Source organism: Hemitrygon akajei, chromosome 4, assembly GCF_048418815.1.
Source record: "Hemitrygon akajei chromosome 4, sHemAka1.3, whole genome shotgun sequence".
NCBI lineage: Eukaryota > Metazoa > Chordata > Chondrichthyes > Myliobatiformes > Dasyatidae > Hemitrygon > Hemitrygon akajei.
Genome location: NC_133127.1, coordinates 126898348 through 126916420, shown reverse-complemented (window position 1 = coordinate 126916420; position 18073 = coordinate 126898348). Strand labels below are relative to the sequence as shown.

Genomic DNA, 18073 nt, shown 5'->3' with positions numbered 1-18073 from the left:
TACAAATGATGTACTGCAGATATTTATTCTAAGACAATTAAGGAATGGAGGAATGTTCTGCTGCCCAGCAGCACGATTAAAACTTCTTTTGTTAGTCCGACTTTTTTCCCCATTAAGTTATCTTTCTAGATTTGGGCGCCAAATTGTTGATATCTGTTTAATTACTGATCCTTAGGGTTCTTCCAAGAGTCAGCAATAATGAGTAGTCAAGAATTCAGTTTATTTTAGAGTACAAACACTAAGCAAACAAAATAAGGAGCCAAGGGACGATGCTAAGACAAAAGGAATCAAGATTGTCAAGATAGTGCCGCTGAAAAGTTTATCATATTTATAATAAGTAAAAGAAAATTCCTTAGATGGGAATGAATTAGTTAATAGGCTATATAATTAAAACAATTACATCACGTGGGTAATGTGTTAATACTCAGCCAATGAAAATGAGAACGATAATAAATTGTTAGCTTAGCTGCTATACTATTTTCTGCCAGTTATTGCAAAAAATACACAAATTTGTTAAAAAGTAAAAATCTTATAAGAAATATTATTTAAAAAAACAGTGGCTTCCAACTGTCCCCACTTTTGATTTTATATGGGACTCTGGTAGAATTAAATCTGAAAATCCAGAGTAATCGCTTTTAAACAAGCACAAAACAAAAGTAGATTATGATAATAAAATCCAATAAAAATGTCCAATAATTAATATTTGTGCTTGAAGACTTCGCACAGTTCTTGTTTTAATCAGGAGTCACTTCAGCTTGCTTGCCGTGGCTGCTGTATATCCACTTAATGTACGTTCTACCTTCACTGCCAAATTTGTAATTAACTGTATTTGGTAAGGACCTTCCCACTGGGCTCCCAGGGGCTCCTTAAGCGGTTTCTTGAACAGGACCCTCTCGCCAGGAATTAAGGTGTGTCCTCCTTCCTATGGACCATTCCAGGTAGCAGAAACCTGTTGAGAAGCATGCTGAATGGCTTGTGCTAGTTTTACACAATAATCAGCTATCTAACACAACATGTACATCAGCTTCTCTGAGAATGAGAGCTCCCGGTAGTCACATAGGTCACCCTGTCATCACTTCAAATGAACTCAATTTTGCTTTTTTGTTTGGGGATGCCCTGATGCTGCACAAACCCAAAGGCAAAGCTTTAGGCCATGGTACCCCTTCCTCGTGATACTTAACTGTTGTTTGATAATGCCAGTCATTCCTTCAACTTGCCCTGATGACTGGAGGATGTGGGCAATGAAAAGACCATTCAACGTTCATCATCTGCCATAATTCTTGACAAACACTTCCAGTGAGATGTGTCCTTGGTCAAAGTCAATGTGGCACGACAATCCCCATCCAGGAATATCGTCCTTAATCAGAGTTTTGGTGTGTGCATGACAGTGGCTTTTCCTGCTGGCCTGGCTTCCACCCATCTTGAATTAAAATAGCTCATTTTTAAAAATATACCTGGATATAATTAAATCAGATGCATGGCAGTAGTTTCATTACCTATTTCGAAAAAAATAATCTTCTCAGTAGTTTAAATCAGCATCTGCATAGTCTTGGTCACATGTTAGTGGATTCTCTGTTAGTTGCCCAGTGGGAAACTGTGTTAAAGATGGTGGAAAAATCTGTGTTGAAGATTATGGAGCTGTCCGTGCTGAAGATGTTGCAGACCTGTGTGTTGAAGGTGCTGGAGTTGTCTGTGTTGAAGATGTTGGAGTTGTCTGTGTTGAAGATGTTGGAGTTGTCCGTGTTGAAGATGTTGGAGTTGTCTGTGTTGAAGATGTTGGATTTGTCTGGGTTGAAGATGTTGGAGTCACCTGAGTTGTAGGTGTTGGAGTTGTCTGTGTTGAAGATGTTAGAGTCACCTGAGTTGTAGGTGTTGGAGTTGTCTGTGTTGAAGATGTTGGAGTTGTCTGTGTTGTAGATGTTGGAGTTGTCTGTGTTGAAGATGTTGGAGTTGTCTGTGTTGAAGATGTTGGAGTTGTCTGTGTTGTAGATGTTGGAGTTGTCCGTGTTGAAGATGTTGGAGTTGTCTGTGTTGAAGATGTTGGAGTTGTCTGTGTTGTAGATGTTGGAGTTGTCCGTGTTGAAGATGTTGGAGTTGTCTGTGTTGAAGTTGTTCGGGTTGTCTGTGTTGAAGATGTTGGAGTTGTCTGTGTTGAAGATGTTGGAGTTGTCTGTGTTGAAGATGTTGGAGTTGTCTGTGTTGAAGATGTTGGAGTTGTCTGTGTTGTAGATGTTGGAGTTGTCCGTGTTGAAGATGTTGGAGTTGTCTGTGTTGAAGTTGTTCGGGTTGTCTGTGTTGAAGATGTTGGAGTTGTCTGTGTTGAAGATGTTGGAGTTTTCTGGGTTGAAGATGTTGGAGTTGTCTGGGTTGAAGATGTTAGAGTTGTCTGTGTTGAAGATGTTGGAGTTGTCTGTGTTGAAGATGTTAGAGTTGTCTGTGTTGAAGATGTTAGAGTTGTCTGTGTTGAAGATGTTGGAGTTGTCTGTGTTGAAGATGTTGAGTTGTCCGTGTTGTAGATGTTGGAGTTGTCCGTGTTGTAGATGTTGGAGTTGTCCGTGTTGAAGATTGTTACGAACCCCGTAACTGGGTTACTTACCAGCAAAGGTAGAGACGTCCGTTGAAGTCTGATGATACTATTTTTAACAGTATTTATTAGTAAAAATACACAAAAATAATATCAATGCAAATATACAGATAATATACGTCGTTAATACTAAATCTAAAAGTGCGGGTATAATAATAAGAAATAAGCTCTATCGTTGTCTAGGGGATAATGTATTGTCCGATGGAAATATATAGTTCGTTCAGTTCATACAGGCTGCAGCCATTGGGGACTGCTGTGTTTCAATTGTTGGAGAGAGAGAGAGAGAGAGATTTGGAGAAAAACTTGCCGGCTTTCCTTTATGATTTCAATCCGTCAGGTGTCTCGTTGTCGTGGCCATTCAAGTGTGACCTCTCCTTTAGCTAAACCATTCTTCCGTGGTGAGCTCGCCACCCAGGCAAGGGAGGACGCACACGAGCCCCCACCGGCTTTCGCTATCAAATGCTGTCACGGGATTTCTAGCGTTTCTCCTGGTGCGTCTAAAGGGGTTGTTCCCCAGACCCCTCTTTTATCCTTACTCATGGGGTCTCAGATGTCAATCAGGTTGGGATGATGCAATCCCTCAACCAGACCACTCTGGTTGTCCCCTGAGAGGTTTCAATGAATAGTACTGTACTCAATACACAATTCCTTCTCCAAGAGACAATGGCCGTTATCAGTGGTTCCATTCCGCTGATGTCAGGACACATTCCAAACCTTGTGTATTCTGGATGTCTCTCTCTCATTTTCTGGGTCTCAGACCTGAACAATAGTGATCTTGCGAATCTCAAAAAGGAGGGGGCGACTTTGTACCCTTCGGCCCCTAAGAGTTGCTTCACATTCGTAACACCCCCTTCCTTCTAGGATTTTTGCCACAGGTAAAAATTAATTAATACAGAGTCTTACAGGATTTCAGAATCTAACACAATACCAAAGAGGTTTTTTTTCCACTACAGAGTAATACAGTTATACATTCAATTCAGCATTTAAACAGTTAGCGATTACCTTGTCACTTCCTTTAATATCTTAATATCTTGTACCTTAATAAATTCTTGTAGCATCAGACTCCAATTTAATAACCACCTATTTTTATTCCTTTTCTTCAGCAAACAAAAACTAAAGAGTTGTGATCTTAGCTTACGTGTATATTACAAAAGTTCATGCAAATACTAATCTTTATTTTACTTACAAACTTAACAGTCAATCTTCCATGGGGTTGTCTTTATTAGTTACATGCTTTGTCAAAATCCCTTAAAACCGGATCCTGTTATTTAAAGTGACATCCCGTCAACCCTCGCCCCTTTTCCAGTTAACTCCCATGTGGTTAGCTTGCTTCCCAGTGTGGAATAGGCTGTTGCATGCTCCTTTCATAGGAGTTATTTTATCAACAATGTTTTCCAAACTTAGCCCATTTGCTGAATTTCCACACAATTCTTTATTTTTAAGCAAGTCGCTAGTTTTATCTTCAGGACCCTTCATTCTATTGGCTTTCAGTTTAAAATCTGCAAGCGATCCCTCTTTGTCCAAACAGCATTTCAAATTCTGCCTCTTCACAGCACTCTTGAATAACAATAGCGCGTGGGGCACCGTTACATTCCAAATCAACCTGTAATTGATTTGCAGGCACCATGTTAACAAGCCATTGTCCTTTCAGCCTGGTTACTGCTGGTTACATTCGTAACAAGATGTTGGAGTCACCTGAGTTGTAGATGTTGGTGTCGTCTGTGTTGAAAATGCTGGAGGTACAATGAATGATGATGTGGCTCTAAGAGGAGTAGCTTGATTAATACAATATGATTGCAAATGATTTGAAAAAGGAAAGTGTGAGTGGTACTGTTCTTTGACTTTTAAACATATATTGCAAGCCTGGTTGACAAGAAATTCATGTGGGAAACCATTGTGCTTTGATGATAAATGTGCTTTCAGCGTGCAGTAAACACAAAAGTCCCGAAATAGCTTTTGCAATTGTGACCTGATCAAATATTCACAAGTGTATTGAACAAACAAAATATTCAGTGAGCATTTTGGTAAAATTCATGAATGTCCACAAGAAATGAAGGAATTACTAGACCGGTGGATTTTAATGACAATGATTTCAGAAAGGAATCACTACTCATCTTATCATATCCAATATGCAAAATACTCATTTAATGTGCCAAGGACTGGGTTAGGTTTCCTCAATTAAAAGTGCCACAAATGAGCAGAAATTTAATTTAACACACTTAACATATGTTAATATGTTCCATTATCTTCCAGGTGGACAGATGTAAAATTTACATAAATCTAACTGATTTGTTTTTGTATATGTGAGAGTGAGTTACCTATAGAAATGCAATTAAAGGTTGTTTTTCTAACACCATTGGTAGAATGATGCAAAAATCTCTTGTTACAAGGTGCATTTTTTTTTGTGATTCATTTACAGCACAAATTAATGGGACTTCTATGTTGAGAAGCCACCTTGACATAGTAAGCATTTTGAGATGAGTAACTTAAATTGCCTGGAAGTTCAAAACTAGTTCAATACTGGACAGATGAATCAAAAGTTTGCTTTAAGCCAAGCTAGATCAGGCTAAGTTCTTTACCCTGAGCCGGAATTCAGAAGTAAGGCAAATAGGGTGTGCAGAACTGCTTTCTCCAATAAGGACCAAGTGCTTAACCTCATACTCCTGCCAATTCAAGCCTTACTGTGAGATCTATCATAAATTTATGTTGGTGTTGCTGAAGAATACTAATAAGGTAAACAACAATACATCACCTTTTGATTCACCAAAATTTTTGAACCCAGTCTGGGGACAAGCAACGTCCCTTGGGCTTTAATGACATTAAATATAGCTAAAGGTGATGTCCAGCAACAACGACTCCAGAATCCCAACTAAAAGTAGCAAGAATATACCATTAGAGTTAGCTGTCCAAGTTTCATCCTCATCAAATTGAATATCACCTCCAAACTCTCCCCTAGGGCCAAAGGCATGGGCCAGAACACCACTGGGTCCATCAAAAAAAAGAATCATCACTCTGATCTAGCAGGAGCCAATAAATACACACACCATTTAAGAATACTTGCCAGTGGCTTTGCAAACAGCACTACGGTCTAACTGTTTGAAATTAATTAGAACTATGCTGAAGTATGAAGGTGACTAATCAGCAGACATAAAAAGACCATATTATTCCTGCAGTGTTGTTGTCTGAACTTAGCTCTGGAAGAAAAAATAATTTCAATGTCTGCTGTGTATGTTGTCTGTGTGAATATCAAAGGAGCAACACTGGCCCAGTTGTTGAGAGCTTTCACTATGATGTTGTTGACTTCATTCTCTGATAAGTCAAGTATGTATTGATGTAATTTAAGAGAGACAAATTTAATTATATTTTTATTCTAATAAAATAAGTGATAATTATGTAGCGCCTGTGCCCCCAGTTTACTCCCGTTCGCCTAGGGTGAACTGACGTTGCCCCACCAACAGTGCAATCGCTTTGGTGTGGATACGGTGTGATGCCACCCCCACCCCAATACATGTTTGCAACACAAATATCAGACAATACACCAAAGGCGAGTAAATAATTGCAACTTTATAATGAATTCTTAGTGATGGGTTAGTAGAAACATAAAATAAAGGCGTCAAATCAGTAAGTTTATCAGTTTGTGCACATAATATTTTAATACGTTGGAGCTCACGCATCCGGTTCCATCCACAGAGAAGGACCAGGCTGTAGGGCTGTAAACATGACTGTTTTCGTTGCATTGTCACACTTTAATGCAGCCTTGCAGTTACGTGCAAGATGTGACGATGAAGAACAGTATCTGAAGCAATTCCCTTGCTCTTTCAGATAAGCCTTTAATTCCTCAGTGTTTTTTTTAACCTAAAACCATGGCACTTTCACAATAGGTGAGGTTTATTACAAATGAGGCAATGTTTTGCTAAGTCACCTTTAAGCACAGATTCATTCAGTGTTGTAGGTTTGGAGACATTGGACTAAGGACTGACACTGGAGTCCTAATATTTTTTTGCTTTAAAGGGGGTTTCTCGCTCCAAGTTGAACTGTGACTGGGAAGAGCAAAATTAGAGTAATTTCTTATTTTCTCTTGACGGCAGTGGAAATCAGTGAAGGAAGAAAAGGTGGGATATGTGACTCCATACTCCTCTTTGTACTTTGAACCTTAAGAATCCATTTCTCTTGCGAAAAATATGGCAGCTTTCAACAACAGGATTAATGCAGCAGGTAGTCACTAAATAATCTAGGCCAGGGAGATAACCATCTTCCTTTGCTGGAAACAGCTCCATTAACAGATCCCCAAGTTCTCTTAACTTTAAGTTACCCATATTTGAAATCATAGGAAAGCTGCCTGGCTTCTTGAAAAGTGTACTTTCTATTAGCTATTTCTATTGCCTTCAGAATTAAAGTCGGCAATGCAATCAGAATAAAAGTTAGCAAAGCTATATTAAAATAAGCACCTGAACAGAATTGTTTTTTTTAGTCCTGAGGTTGATGAATTAATGCAAAATATTTAAAGTGATCCTTATGCCTTCAATTTAGTAAATGCTCTGTACAGATTTCAAAAAGCATTTACAATGGATTTTGGTTAATTGGGACATATTAGAACTAGCTCATTCTGGCCAAATTAAATGGTTGTCCCAATTAGCTGAAGTTTCATGGAAATAGTTAAAAGGTATAAAAAATACAAAGTACCATTTAACTGAATAACAATTATATTTTAAATGAAATATAGAACAATTTAGAACACTACCAATACATCTACAGTACCATAAAAATGTATTAACTCATAATAGTTATAACTATTAGAAATAATTATCAATGGAGGAATTCATCTGCCATGTTTTTATGATGGACTGTAAGTGAACAAATTCAGGCCATACTCCTAGTACAGATAATAGACTGCCTTCATACAATGCTTTAGATGATTATATTCCTCTAAATCTTCATTTCCATTGTAACATTCAAGATTATTGTCAATGCCTTCACAATTCTTTGTAATTTCTAATTTCTTTAAGTAGTGAAATTGTTTCATTTTAACTCACAGCTCTTTCTGGCATCTCCAAGCCTGAATACTTGAAACCACAGTGAGTAAAACAGTTCCGATTTATCTTGCTGTTTATTTCTTGCCAACTATCAGTGATAAAAATCACTGCTTTTTGAACACAAATGCACACAACTGATGTATTTAAAACTGATTGCTCTAAGCATGGTATAGTTCCTAATGGCCACACAAGTGCCCGCGACTGACGCTAGTTAAAAACTGTTCAGCAATGGTTTCCTGTCACAATTAAACACCACTACGTCCTGAGGAAAAGAACAAAGGGAATCCTGGCTATTTTCTTGATTTACAGACTGTAGTTTTTGTTCTTTGAATGTTGTCCCAAATAAACAGCTGCCCCAATTAACCAATGGCTCAATTAATGGAATCCAATTAATGGTATTTACTCTTTTATGTTCTGAGTTATTCACACGTGGAAAACAGTATAAATGAACTGCAGACAAAGAAAATAAAATTAACATAATTGAAAAGACCTGACTAATTGTCAGTTCTTATCATCTAATACAAGAGTATTTTATTCTAACTGTTGACCCAACTTCTCAGAGCTTCAGCAACACTGTTGAAAAAGGGAATTCAGCTAAAAATGCCAGACCCTGTAAACCTATTTACTTACCACATGAACAGCTGAGTCTATGATTGTCAAAGGACAATATTAAGCTAATGAATAGTAAAACTGAGTGAAGATATAGTCAAGTGCCAGGGTAAAGGATGAATCTTGACAGCAGCTAAGAAGAGAGGAAATGTAAGAACAATTACCCCATCTCACAGTGTAAAAGAAACAAGGGACATCTCAGAAGGCTTCTGAGTCTTCAAAGAAAACTAGCAAATGAGAGCAGCAGTCTTTGGTGATGGTGACATATTGAATGGTGGCAATACTGATGAAGCAATGGAATATTGATAATGTAGAGAAATGGTGTCTAGGGGAATGAGTTATTGTTAAACAGATGACTGCGAAAGGTGAAATACTGGAATGAAGGAACAAGATAACCCAGGAGCAAACATGTTAGTAGAAAGTAAATATCAATGAGCAAGTATTATATAGTCCATAAATCAGCAGGTCAGGAGGAGGAGGGGATGTTACTTGCATTACTTTATGGAAACTTCATTTTGGAATTGACATAATATTCATGGTTGCTGCATTTTACATTATTGGAAGCCTCAGGCAGTTGAAGTTGCCAATTATCCAAAGTAATTACACTTTAAATTATTCAAGATGCAAGATTATTTATTATCATTCTTCAGAAAGGTAAAATTTAGTTCCCCATACCTAAAAAAGTTTGAAGGCAGTACAAAGTACAAAGGAGGATCAGCAGGCTAATTCCTCAAGAGGACAAAAAAGTATAGTAATTGTTAATGAGGTGAATTATCTTTTCTTTCCCCAAAAGTGAACAATTATTTTTAGGAAACATCATCTTTCATGTTTGCCACTGCTTTAGGAAATAAAAAATATCATCAAATTAGAGATTTTCTAAAATATATTTTCAGTTTGCTCCCTCCCTTTAATTTCATTGTTTCCCTCTCTATATACCTGACCCAACACTGAATTTGTCCCCTATTTCACGCTCCTAACTTCTTTGTTAATTTTAAACTCATAGGTTGATGTGATCTGTCAGTGCCACATACATTTTATTGTGTGTGCTTTCAACTTGTGCTCTTGGCAAATCTAAATCTATCTTCACCAGTTCCTCTCCTGCAAAATATGCTCCAATATGTTCTCCTGAGCGAATGATTAATCACAATCTCTGACATATTGACAATTACATAGACCTTTGAAACAAGAAACTCCAAGTTGAGGTGAAGAAAATTTAATTGATTTAAATACCTGACAGGAGGTTGTCAATACTAAGTGTTAATTGGATCTCTGTGGGAGTGAAACTTGAATCATTGGGTGGTGTAGGATTCTCCAGGAGGTAAAATATCAACAGTAAAAAAAATCAATATGCCCCATTCATTTTGGAAGTTTTAGAATGCTGTGCCAATGATTCAGATTTGAAATCATAAACTTCCAGGAAAAATGTATCTATCTTTATGCTAGAGCTCCAGCTCTAATGTTCCTTGATGTCATATATAGATAAACACTTTTCGATGTCAGGTACATGAGTCAATGTCAGGACTCATTTCTGGAATTTACCTTTGCACCACAGGACAATTGCACAGTGTTTGATGAAGCATCCTGAGCCTCCACCCAAAGGTTAGCAACATCACTTTGCCTCTCAATCTCAGGTGTTGTTGCTGCACCTGTTGCACCTGTATAACACAAGGGAGTGTCGATAACATTAACTATTGGAAAATATAGGTTCCTACCAAAGCAGAACTTGGTAATTCTGCCATTCTAACAACTCGGACAGAAAGTGCAAAATCATAATTCTTAGCATGCTAAAATAAAGGGATCAATGATCATCTAACCATCCAGCTTTTGCTCTGTAATGACTTTACACACCATGCAATATGACACAATGCTGTAAGCACTCTATGTGCTCCCTCAGATTCAATGCCAATAACAGTGGTTAATGAGTTTCAGGTTTGGAGGCAATGAAGAAACAGCAGTATCTTTCTAATTTGGAATAATATACAATCGCATGGGGAACTTTTAGGAAGTAGAACAATATTCCTTTCTGCTTCTTATTTTTGGATTGACTGTGCTGAAAATAGTCTGGAGTTAAATGGTGAGTCACCTCATTTACTTTTAAGACCCACTTTTCTGTGTTGTTTAAGGAAAGATCTCCCCTCCCTACCAAGGAAATTTGCTCCTCTAAATCCTGCAGACTGTTGCAGGATTATAATATAATTCTATAATATAGTTCCATTAATGCAGTCGTTATGAATCAGGAAGTGCTCTTCCCCTTTGCCATATGATTTCTGAATGGACATTGACCTCATGAACACTACCTCATGACTCTTTTTATTTCTGTAATATAATGGTCTATAATATAATTCCATTAATGCAGTCATACCTTTCTTATTCCTCAGTTCTACTGATAAATCCTTACTAGACAAATTCTCCAGTCTGTCTTCACTGAACATTGCCATGATATTTGCCTGATTAGTAATGCTACCCCTCCCTGTTTAATTCCTCCTGCTCTGTCATGTCTGAAACAATGGAACACCAGAACATTATGCTAGCAGTCCTGCCTCCCCTGCAACCAAGTCTCAGTCATGACCACAATGTCATAATACCTTGCCTGGAAGAGATCCCAATGTTCCAAAAACTCTGAAGCCCTCCATCCAGCACCAACTCTTCAGCCATGTGTTAAACTGTATGATTTTCCTACTTCTGGCCTCAGTAGCAATCTCGAGATCACAACCCTGAAGGTCCTGTCCTCCCTGAGCTGACTTTGCAGGACTTCGTCACCCATCCTACCCATATCATTGGTAGGATCATGACTAAGACTCAAACCGGGATGTTCTTGACCCTTGCCCCCAGAACCTCCTTTCTGTTCCGCTAACCAACAAATTCACTATCACTACAACTCGACTCTTCAGTTGCATCCCCTTCTGTGTCAGAGTCAGACTCAGTCAGAATCAGGTTTAATTTCACCGACATATGTCATGAAATTTATTAACTTTGCAGCAGCAATACAATGCAATACATGATAAATATAGAAAAATACTGAATCACAGAAAGTACATATACAGTATGTATATTAAATAGTTAAATTAAGATAAGTAATGCAAAAACAGAAATAAAAAGAGTCATGAGGTCAATGTCCATTCAGAAATCATATGGCAGAGGGGAAGAAGCACTTCCTGATTCATTGACTGTGTGTCTTCAGGCTTCTGTACCTCCTTCCTGATGGTAGTATTGAGATGAGGGCATGTTCTGGCTGGTAGGGATCCTTAACGATGGACGCTGCCTTTCCGAGGTACCGCTCCTTGAAAACGTCTTGGAGACTATGAAGGCTGGTACCCATGATGGAGCTGATTAATTTTACAACTTTCTGCATCTATAAATTTGCTGATGGTATAACTGTTGTTGGCAGCATCTCAGATGATGACACGAGGATGTGCAGGAACAAATTATACCAGCTAGTTGAGTGATGTTGTAGTAACAACCTTGAACTCAGTGTTACTAAGACCAAACAGCTGATTGTGGACTTCAGGAAGGGTAAGATAAGGGAACACACACCAATCCTCACAGAGGGATCAGAAGTGGAGAGAGTGAGCAATTTCAAGTTCCAGGGTGTCAATATCTCTGAGGATCTAACCTGGTCCCAACATATTGATGAAGCTAAAAAGGCTAGACAGTGGCTATATTTCATTAGGAGTTTGAAGAGATTTGGTTTGTCACCTAAAACATTGAAAACTTCTTCAGATGCATTCTGACTGGCTGCATGACCGTCTGGTATTGGGGCGGGTGGGGATGGGTGTGGGGTCAGTGCCAGAGACCTGACTGCTGTGGCTTTCCTCTGCTAGGTCATTAAACAACCTTCCCCGCACCCCCCTCCCCCAGTAGTATCCAAAGCAGTGTACATGTTGTTGAGGATCGGCCGCAGCGGTGCTCTGCACTGTCTGCCTATTCCCTTTCCCCTTCCTGACAGTCAACCATTTACCTGTGTCCTGCACCTTGAGTCTAACTACCTCCCTAGATGTTCTGTCTATCAACACATCAGCCTCTCAAATGATCTAGAGTTCCCCAGTTCCAGCTCCACTCCTTAACATAGTCTTTAGATGCTTCAGTTGGATGCACTTCTTGCAGATGTAGTTGTCAGGGACACTGGAGATCTCCTACCTTCCATGGGGAGCATTCCAATATCTTGTCTGGCATCCCCATTGCTCTAAATGTGTAATTAGAAAGAAAGAATAAATCATGAAAAAAAATCTACCGACACCTTTGCAACACACATAAACTGTTACGACAGTTTACTCTTTTCCATAGATGCTGCCTGGCCTGCTGAGTTCCTCCAGCATTTTCTGTGTGTTACTTTGGATTTCCAGGATATGTGGATTTTCTTGTGTTTGTGTAACTTCACCTTTCCTCACCAGAGTCTCAATGAGCCAAATCCTCAACTTTCCACTCCAACATACAGCCACTCACACAATGGCTACCCCTACAATGGCCACTCTGCTTAGACCTAACCTCTTTTTATTTGACATAGACCGTGCTTGTTTGAACTTCAGGCTGATTGCTACTTTCCATTTACATTCTAAGAACTGAAGACTAACTTCCTTTTATGACCAGAAATCAAACAATTGTTGGTTGGGGGGTCTACTTACATCTGTTTATGAGCTTACAAGTAGCAGCTGCAGAAAGCAAATTTAGCAAACAACCGAGAGTCCTACTGGCCAGGAGTGAATATCCATCACACCCTCGCTAAGCGAAGATTTCTAACCCAGCTTCTTCCTACAGACATCAGCTTTGAGATCAAGACTCCTCTTGGGTACATACTATTACTCCTCCTTCTGTTTCAGTAGTTTACCAGTGCTAGAAAGACATCCTCTTTAGAGTATTCAGTTCCTCAAACTCAGCTGAACACATTTCCCAAACCCCAAAGGAATGCCACCATTATAATTATCCATAAACACGTGACAATGATGCATCAATGCCCATATTACAAGTCCATGTTAATCCATTTTTAAGATCTTCTTCCCCACAAACAGTTCTTGCCATTTTCTTGTTGCAAGCAAATCACAGTCTAGTCGCTGTCTGTTCATCAGGGCCGCTGCCAATGTCTCTCACTAAGCTGAAGAGAGTTCATCTCTTTTCACATGGTGTTCACGTTGCTTTCAATGTGGTGCCCGACTTCACTCAGGTTCCCTGAAAATGAGTCTCGTGAACAAGTTACTGATTGTGTATTGCTGTCTTTTTTTGCCTACGGTTTAGAAGTCTCACAATTTAAATATGGAAAATTCTATCCATTAGTTACATAATTTCACAATATAATAATATACATAAAAATGAAACAGTTACAAAAGTAAGGAAGAGTACAATTCTTCCGTTGAGAATTCTATCCATACCTTTAATTTTAAGCTTCCAGAAAAGAAAGGTGTCATAACACATGGGTTTTGGTTGTGTCCCTCCCATGGGAGTAAACACCTATTGGTCTGCTGTAACTTAACATTCTGATACCATCCCCACTATCTGCATAAGTTTCTTCCCATTTTAGTGATTATGGACACTGGGTATAATGACTTAGATCTTCCTTGTTAAGGATTAGGCTTAAATGAGAAAAATTGAGACATCTTCCCAACTTTTATGTTTTCCCAGAGAACTTTAACTGAGCAAGGCTACTCAGTCTGTTCTGTCTGGCCATAGATATTATCAGCCAAATATACAAATTGTCCTAGTTACATTAAATATAACAAGAATAGTATCTGAGTATAAATCTGTTATATATTTTTATTAAGAATTCTTGCTTATTTAAGTAAGTTGTTATTGGCTATTGTTATTGGAGACGCTGTGCACCAGTGGCTCCAATGACTACAGACCGGTGGCATTGACCTCCCACATCATGAAGACCCTGGAGAGACTTGTTCTAGAGCAGCTCCAGCCTATGGTTAGGCCACACTTAGACCCTGTCCAGTTCGCCTACCAGCCCCGACTAGGAGTTGAGGATGCCATCGTCTACCTGCTGAACCGTGTCTACATCCACCTGGACAACCCAGCGAGCACTGTGAGGGTCATGTTTTTTTACTTCTCCAGTGCATTCAACACCATCCACCCTGCTCTGCTGGGTGAGAAGCTGACAGTGATGCAGGTGGATGCTTCCCTGGTGTCATGGATTATTGATTACCTGACTGGCAGACCACAGTATGTGTGCTTGCAACATTGTGCGTCAGACAGAGTGGTCAGCAGCACTGGGGCTCCACAGGGGACTGTCCTGTCTCCCTTTCTCTTTGCCATCTACACCTCGGACTTCAACTACTGCACAGAGTCTTGTCATCTTCAGAAGTTTTCTGATGACTCTGCCATAGTTGGATGCATCAGCAAGGGAGATGAGGCTGAGTACAGGGCTACGGTGGGAAACTTTGTCACATGGTGCGAGCAGAGTCATCTGCAGCTTAATGTGAAAAAGACTAAGGAGCTGGTGGTGGACCTGAGGAGGGCTAAGGCACCGGAGACCCCTGTTTCCATCCAGAGGGTCAGTGTGGACATGGTGGAGGATTACAAATATCTGGGGATACGAATTGACAATAAACTGGACTGGTCAAAGAACACTGAGGCTGTCTACAAGAAGGGTCAGAGTCGTCTCTATTTCCTAAGGAGACTGAGGTCCTTTAACATCTGCTGGACGATGCTGAGGATGTTCTATGAGTCTGTGGTGGTCAGTGCTATCATGTTTGCTGTTGTGTGCTGGGGCAGCAGGCTGAGGGTAACAGACACCAACAGAATCAACAAACTCATTCACAAGGCCACTGATATTGTGGGGGTGGAACTGGACTCTCTGATGCTGGTGACTGAAAAGAGGATGCTGTCCAAGTTGCATGCCATCTTGGACAATGTCTCCCATCCACTCTATAATGTACTGGTTAAGCACAGGAGTACATTCAGCCAGAGACTCATTCAGCCAGAGATGCAACTCTGAGCATCATAGGAAGTCATTCCTGCCTGTGGCCATCAAACTTTACAACTCCTCCCTCAGAGTGTCAGACACTCTGAGCCAATAGGCTGGTCCTGGACTTATTTCACTTGGCATAATTTACTTATTATCATTTAATTATTTCTGATTTTATTTTGCTATATTTCTACTCTATTCTTGGTTGGTGCAACTGTAACAAAACCCAATTTCCCTCAGGATCAATAAAGTATGTCTGTCTGTCTGTTATACAATATAAATACGTGATTTGCATTTGCCACGATGCTACCACATGATACGTGCTCACCTTGCTTAAAGTAAAGAAAAAGCTAAATGGACTGCACAGGAAAGAGAAAAAGATAAAATGTTAAGTTGTGGTTTCAAAAAGAGCACTAGTTTGCATGCTGTTGGTGAAAAATTGAATAATGATGAGGGTGACAAAGACTGAGTAGCCTTGCGATTTACAATGTGAAAACTAATAACAGACAAGCAATATGGCCTGCACCAAAGGTGAACAGCAAATTAATTAAAATGGAATTGGACATGGGCTCAGTTGTTTCAATCATTCTACACAATGAGTTTGAGTGGCATTTCAAAGATACTAAATTGAAGCAGGCAGATATCCAACTAAAAACTTATACTCTGGGAATGATATTCGTAACAGCAAAATACAACAAGCAACAAGCCACATTGAGCGTGTATGTGGTAAAGACAGGAGGACCAGCATTGTGGGGGCATGAGTGGCTGAGACAACAACAGCTTGATTGGAGATCTGTCCACCATTTGCATGTCAAATTTCCTGTAACAGAGTCAACTGAAAACGAATTAAGAAAGATACTGGATGAAACCACAACTGTCTCCATGGTGTACACCATGAACCGTTGCCCAAGAGCGGGAAACAGGTGTAGGTGTCAACCTCCATGCCTCCGGTTGGAAAGCATTTTGGAGCAAGGAAAGACCATGGTGCTCAGAGAAAGCATGAACATGACGAAATCAGTGATCTGACAATAACAGTTTTTGTAGTCAACATATCTAAGAAAACTTGTGATATGTTAATCAGGCAGTTACCTGTGAAATGTAGCTTGGTTTTAAGCTGTGAGAGAGTTCAAGGAATTTCTAGAAAGTTGCCAGCATTCAGAACTGTGTGCAGTTCTGGTTTCCATTCTTGAGGAAGGATATACTGGCTTTGGAGGCAGTGCAGAGGAGGTTCGCCAGGTTGATTGCAGGGGTGAAGGGGTTAACCTATGAGGAGAGATTGAGTCACCTGGGACTATACTCTCTGGAGTTCAGAAGAATGAGAGTGGATCTTATAGAAACATACAAAATTTTGAAAGGGATAGATAAAGTAGAAGTAGGAAAGTTGTTTCCATTGGTAGGTGAGACTAGAACTAGGGGACATTGCCTCAAGATTCAGGGGAGAAGATTTAGGATGGAAATGAGGAGAAACCGTTTTTCCCAAAGAGTGGTGAATCTGTGGAATTCTCTGCCCAGGGAAGCAGTTGAGGCTTCCTCACTAAATATATTTAAGATACAATTAGATGAGGAAAAACTTCTTCACACAGAGAGTGGTGGATCTGTGGAATTCTCTGCCACAGGAAACAGTTGAGGCCGGTTCATTGGCTATATTTAAGAGGAAGTTAGATATGGCCCTTGTGGCTAAAGGGATCAGGGGGTATGGAGAGAAAGCAGGTACAGGGTTCTGAGTTGGATGATCAGCCATGATCATACTGAATGGCAGTGCAGGCTTGAAGGGCCAAATGGCCTACTCCTGCACCTGTTTTCTATGTTTCTATGTTTATGTTTCTATAGGTTTTTACATAGTAAGGGAATTAAGGGTTATGGGGAAAAGGCAGGTAGATGGAGCTGAGTTTATAGACAGATCAGCTATGAACTTATTGAATGGCGGGGCAGGCTCGATGGGCTGGATTGTCTACTCCTGCTCCTATTTCTCATGTTCTTTTGTGAATATAAAGAACCAGAATCTGCTCTGCGTGCATTAAGGTTATTGCATGAACTTCAAGTGGGAGATAAAAAGCTGCTTGTAAAAGTAAATGCCAAGACCAAAGCCCAGCTGGGTGAATGGAAGGCCAAAAAGAAAGGAGTTAATGGAGATACGAAAACAGGGATACATCAGATTATATTGTGGGTGAGGAAACCAAGAGGAGAGATCAGATTGTAAAGGAAGCAATTGAAGGATTAATAAGAGAATACTTCAGTGAACTAAATGCATCATCACAAGGTCAGGATGTATACCCTAGAAAAAAGAAAAAGGACAGCAAGATAAAGAAAGACAAGAAGTTGTAAAGGAGAGAAGAGTTATACAAAGTATTATACACAGTTTCCTTGTATAATACTTGCCGCAGGTTTGAGATGTTGGAGTAGTGTCTGAGGATATGGTATTGAGGTTACGATCAGGTCAGGCATGACACTTAGATTGGTGGAAAGTGCTCTGGGGGCCAAGTAGCCCAGCCCTGCAACTTATTCACACACTCAAATATTCAATTGTTACACGGGTGTAATTTATTTGAAGATACACTTATTGAAAATATGATTATTGAATAGCAAATAAATCAATTTCTTGTTAAGACATAGTCACTGCATTGCGAAAGAGCTAATCATTAGACCTGCCTTGTACAATTAATTTTAGCTTGTATCTAAAATTACAATTTTTAATCTTCTCTGAGCAATATTTTTCAAAAAAATGCCATGCCTAGTGGTGCATCAACGAGACAAAGTTATGTGCAGTTCAGCCATCCACTCAATCTGATGGTCTTCCTGAGTCTCAAATTCTGGCTGTATCTGTATGCAGTCAATCCTTTTAGGAGGTAATATTCTCCTATTAACAAAACAAAAATATTTCAATGAAAAATGATACAGTATGCAGATTTCTTTGCACGTTTCAATAGATTCAAACTGTAACACTGG

The 18073-nt window shown here is 39.5% G+C and overlaps 1 protein-coding gene across 1 annotated transcript in view; it reads right to left on the bottom strand.

The window, feature by feature from the left end:
* Positions 1–18073, bottom strand: part of LOC140726016 (uncharacterized) — a 93834-nt gene that overhangs the window by 51970 nt on the left and 23791 nt on the right. Inside the window, exons 10-11 of the mRNA XM_073041915.1 lie at positions 17892–17984; positions 1811–2146 (exon numbers count right to left, since the gene is read on the bottom strand). Coding sequence (XP_072898016.1) covers positions 1811–2146; positions 17892–17984 — 429 coding nt within the window. The remainder of the gene's footprint in view (positions 1–1810; positions 2147–17891; positions 17985–18073) is intronic.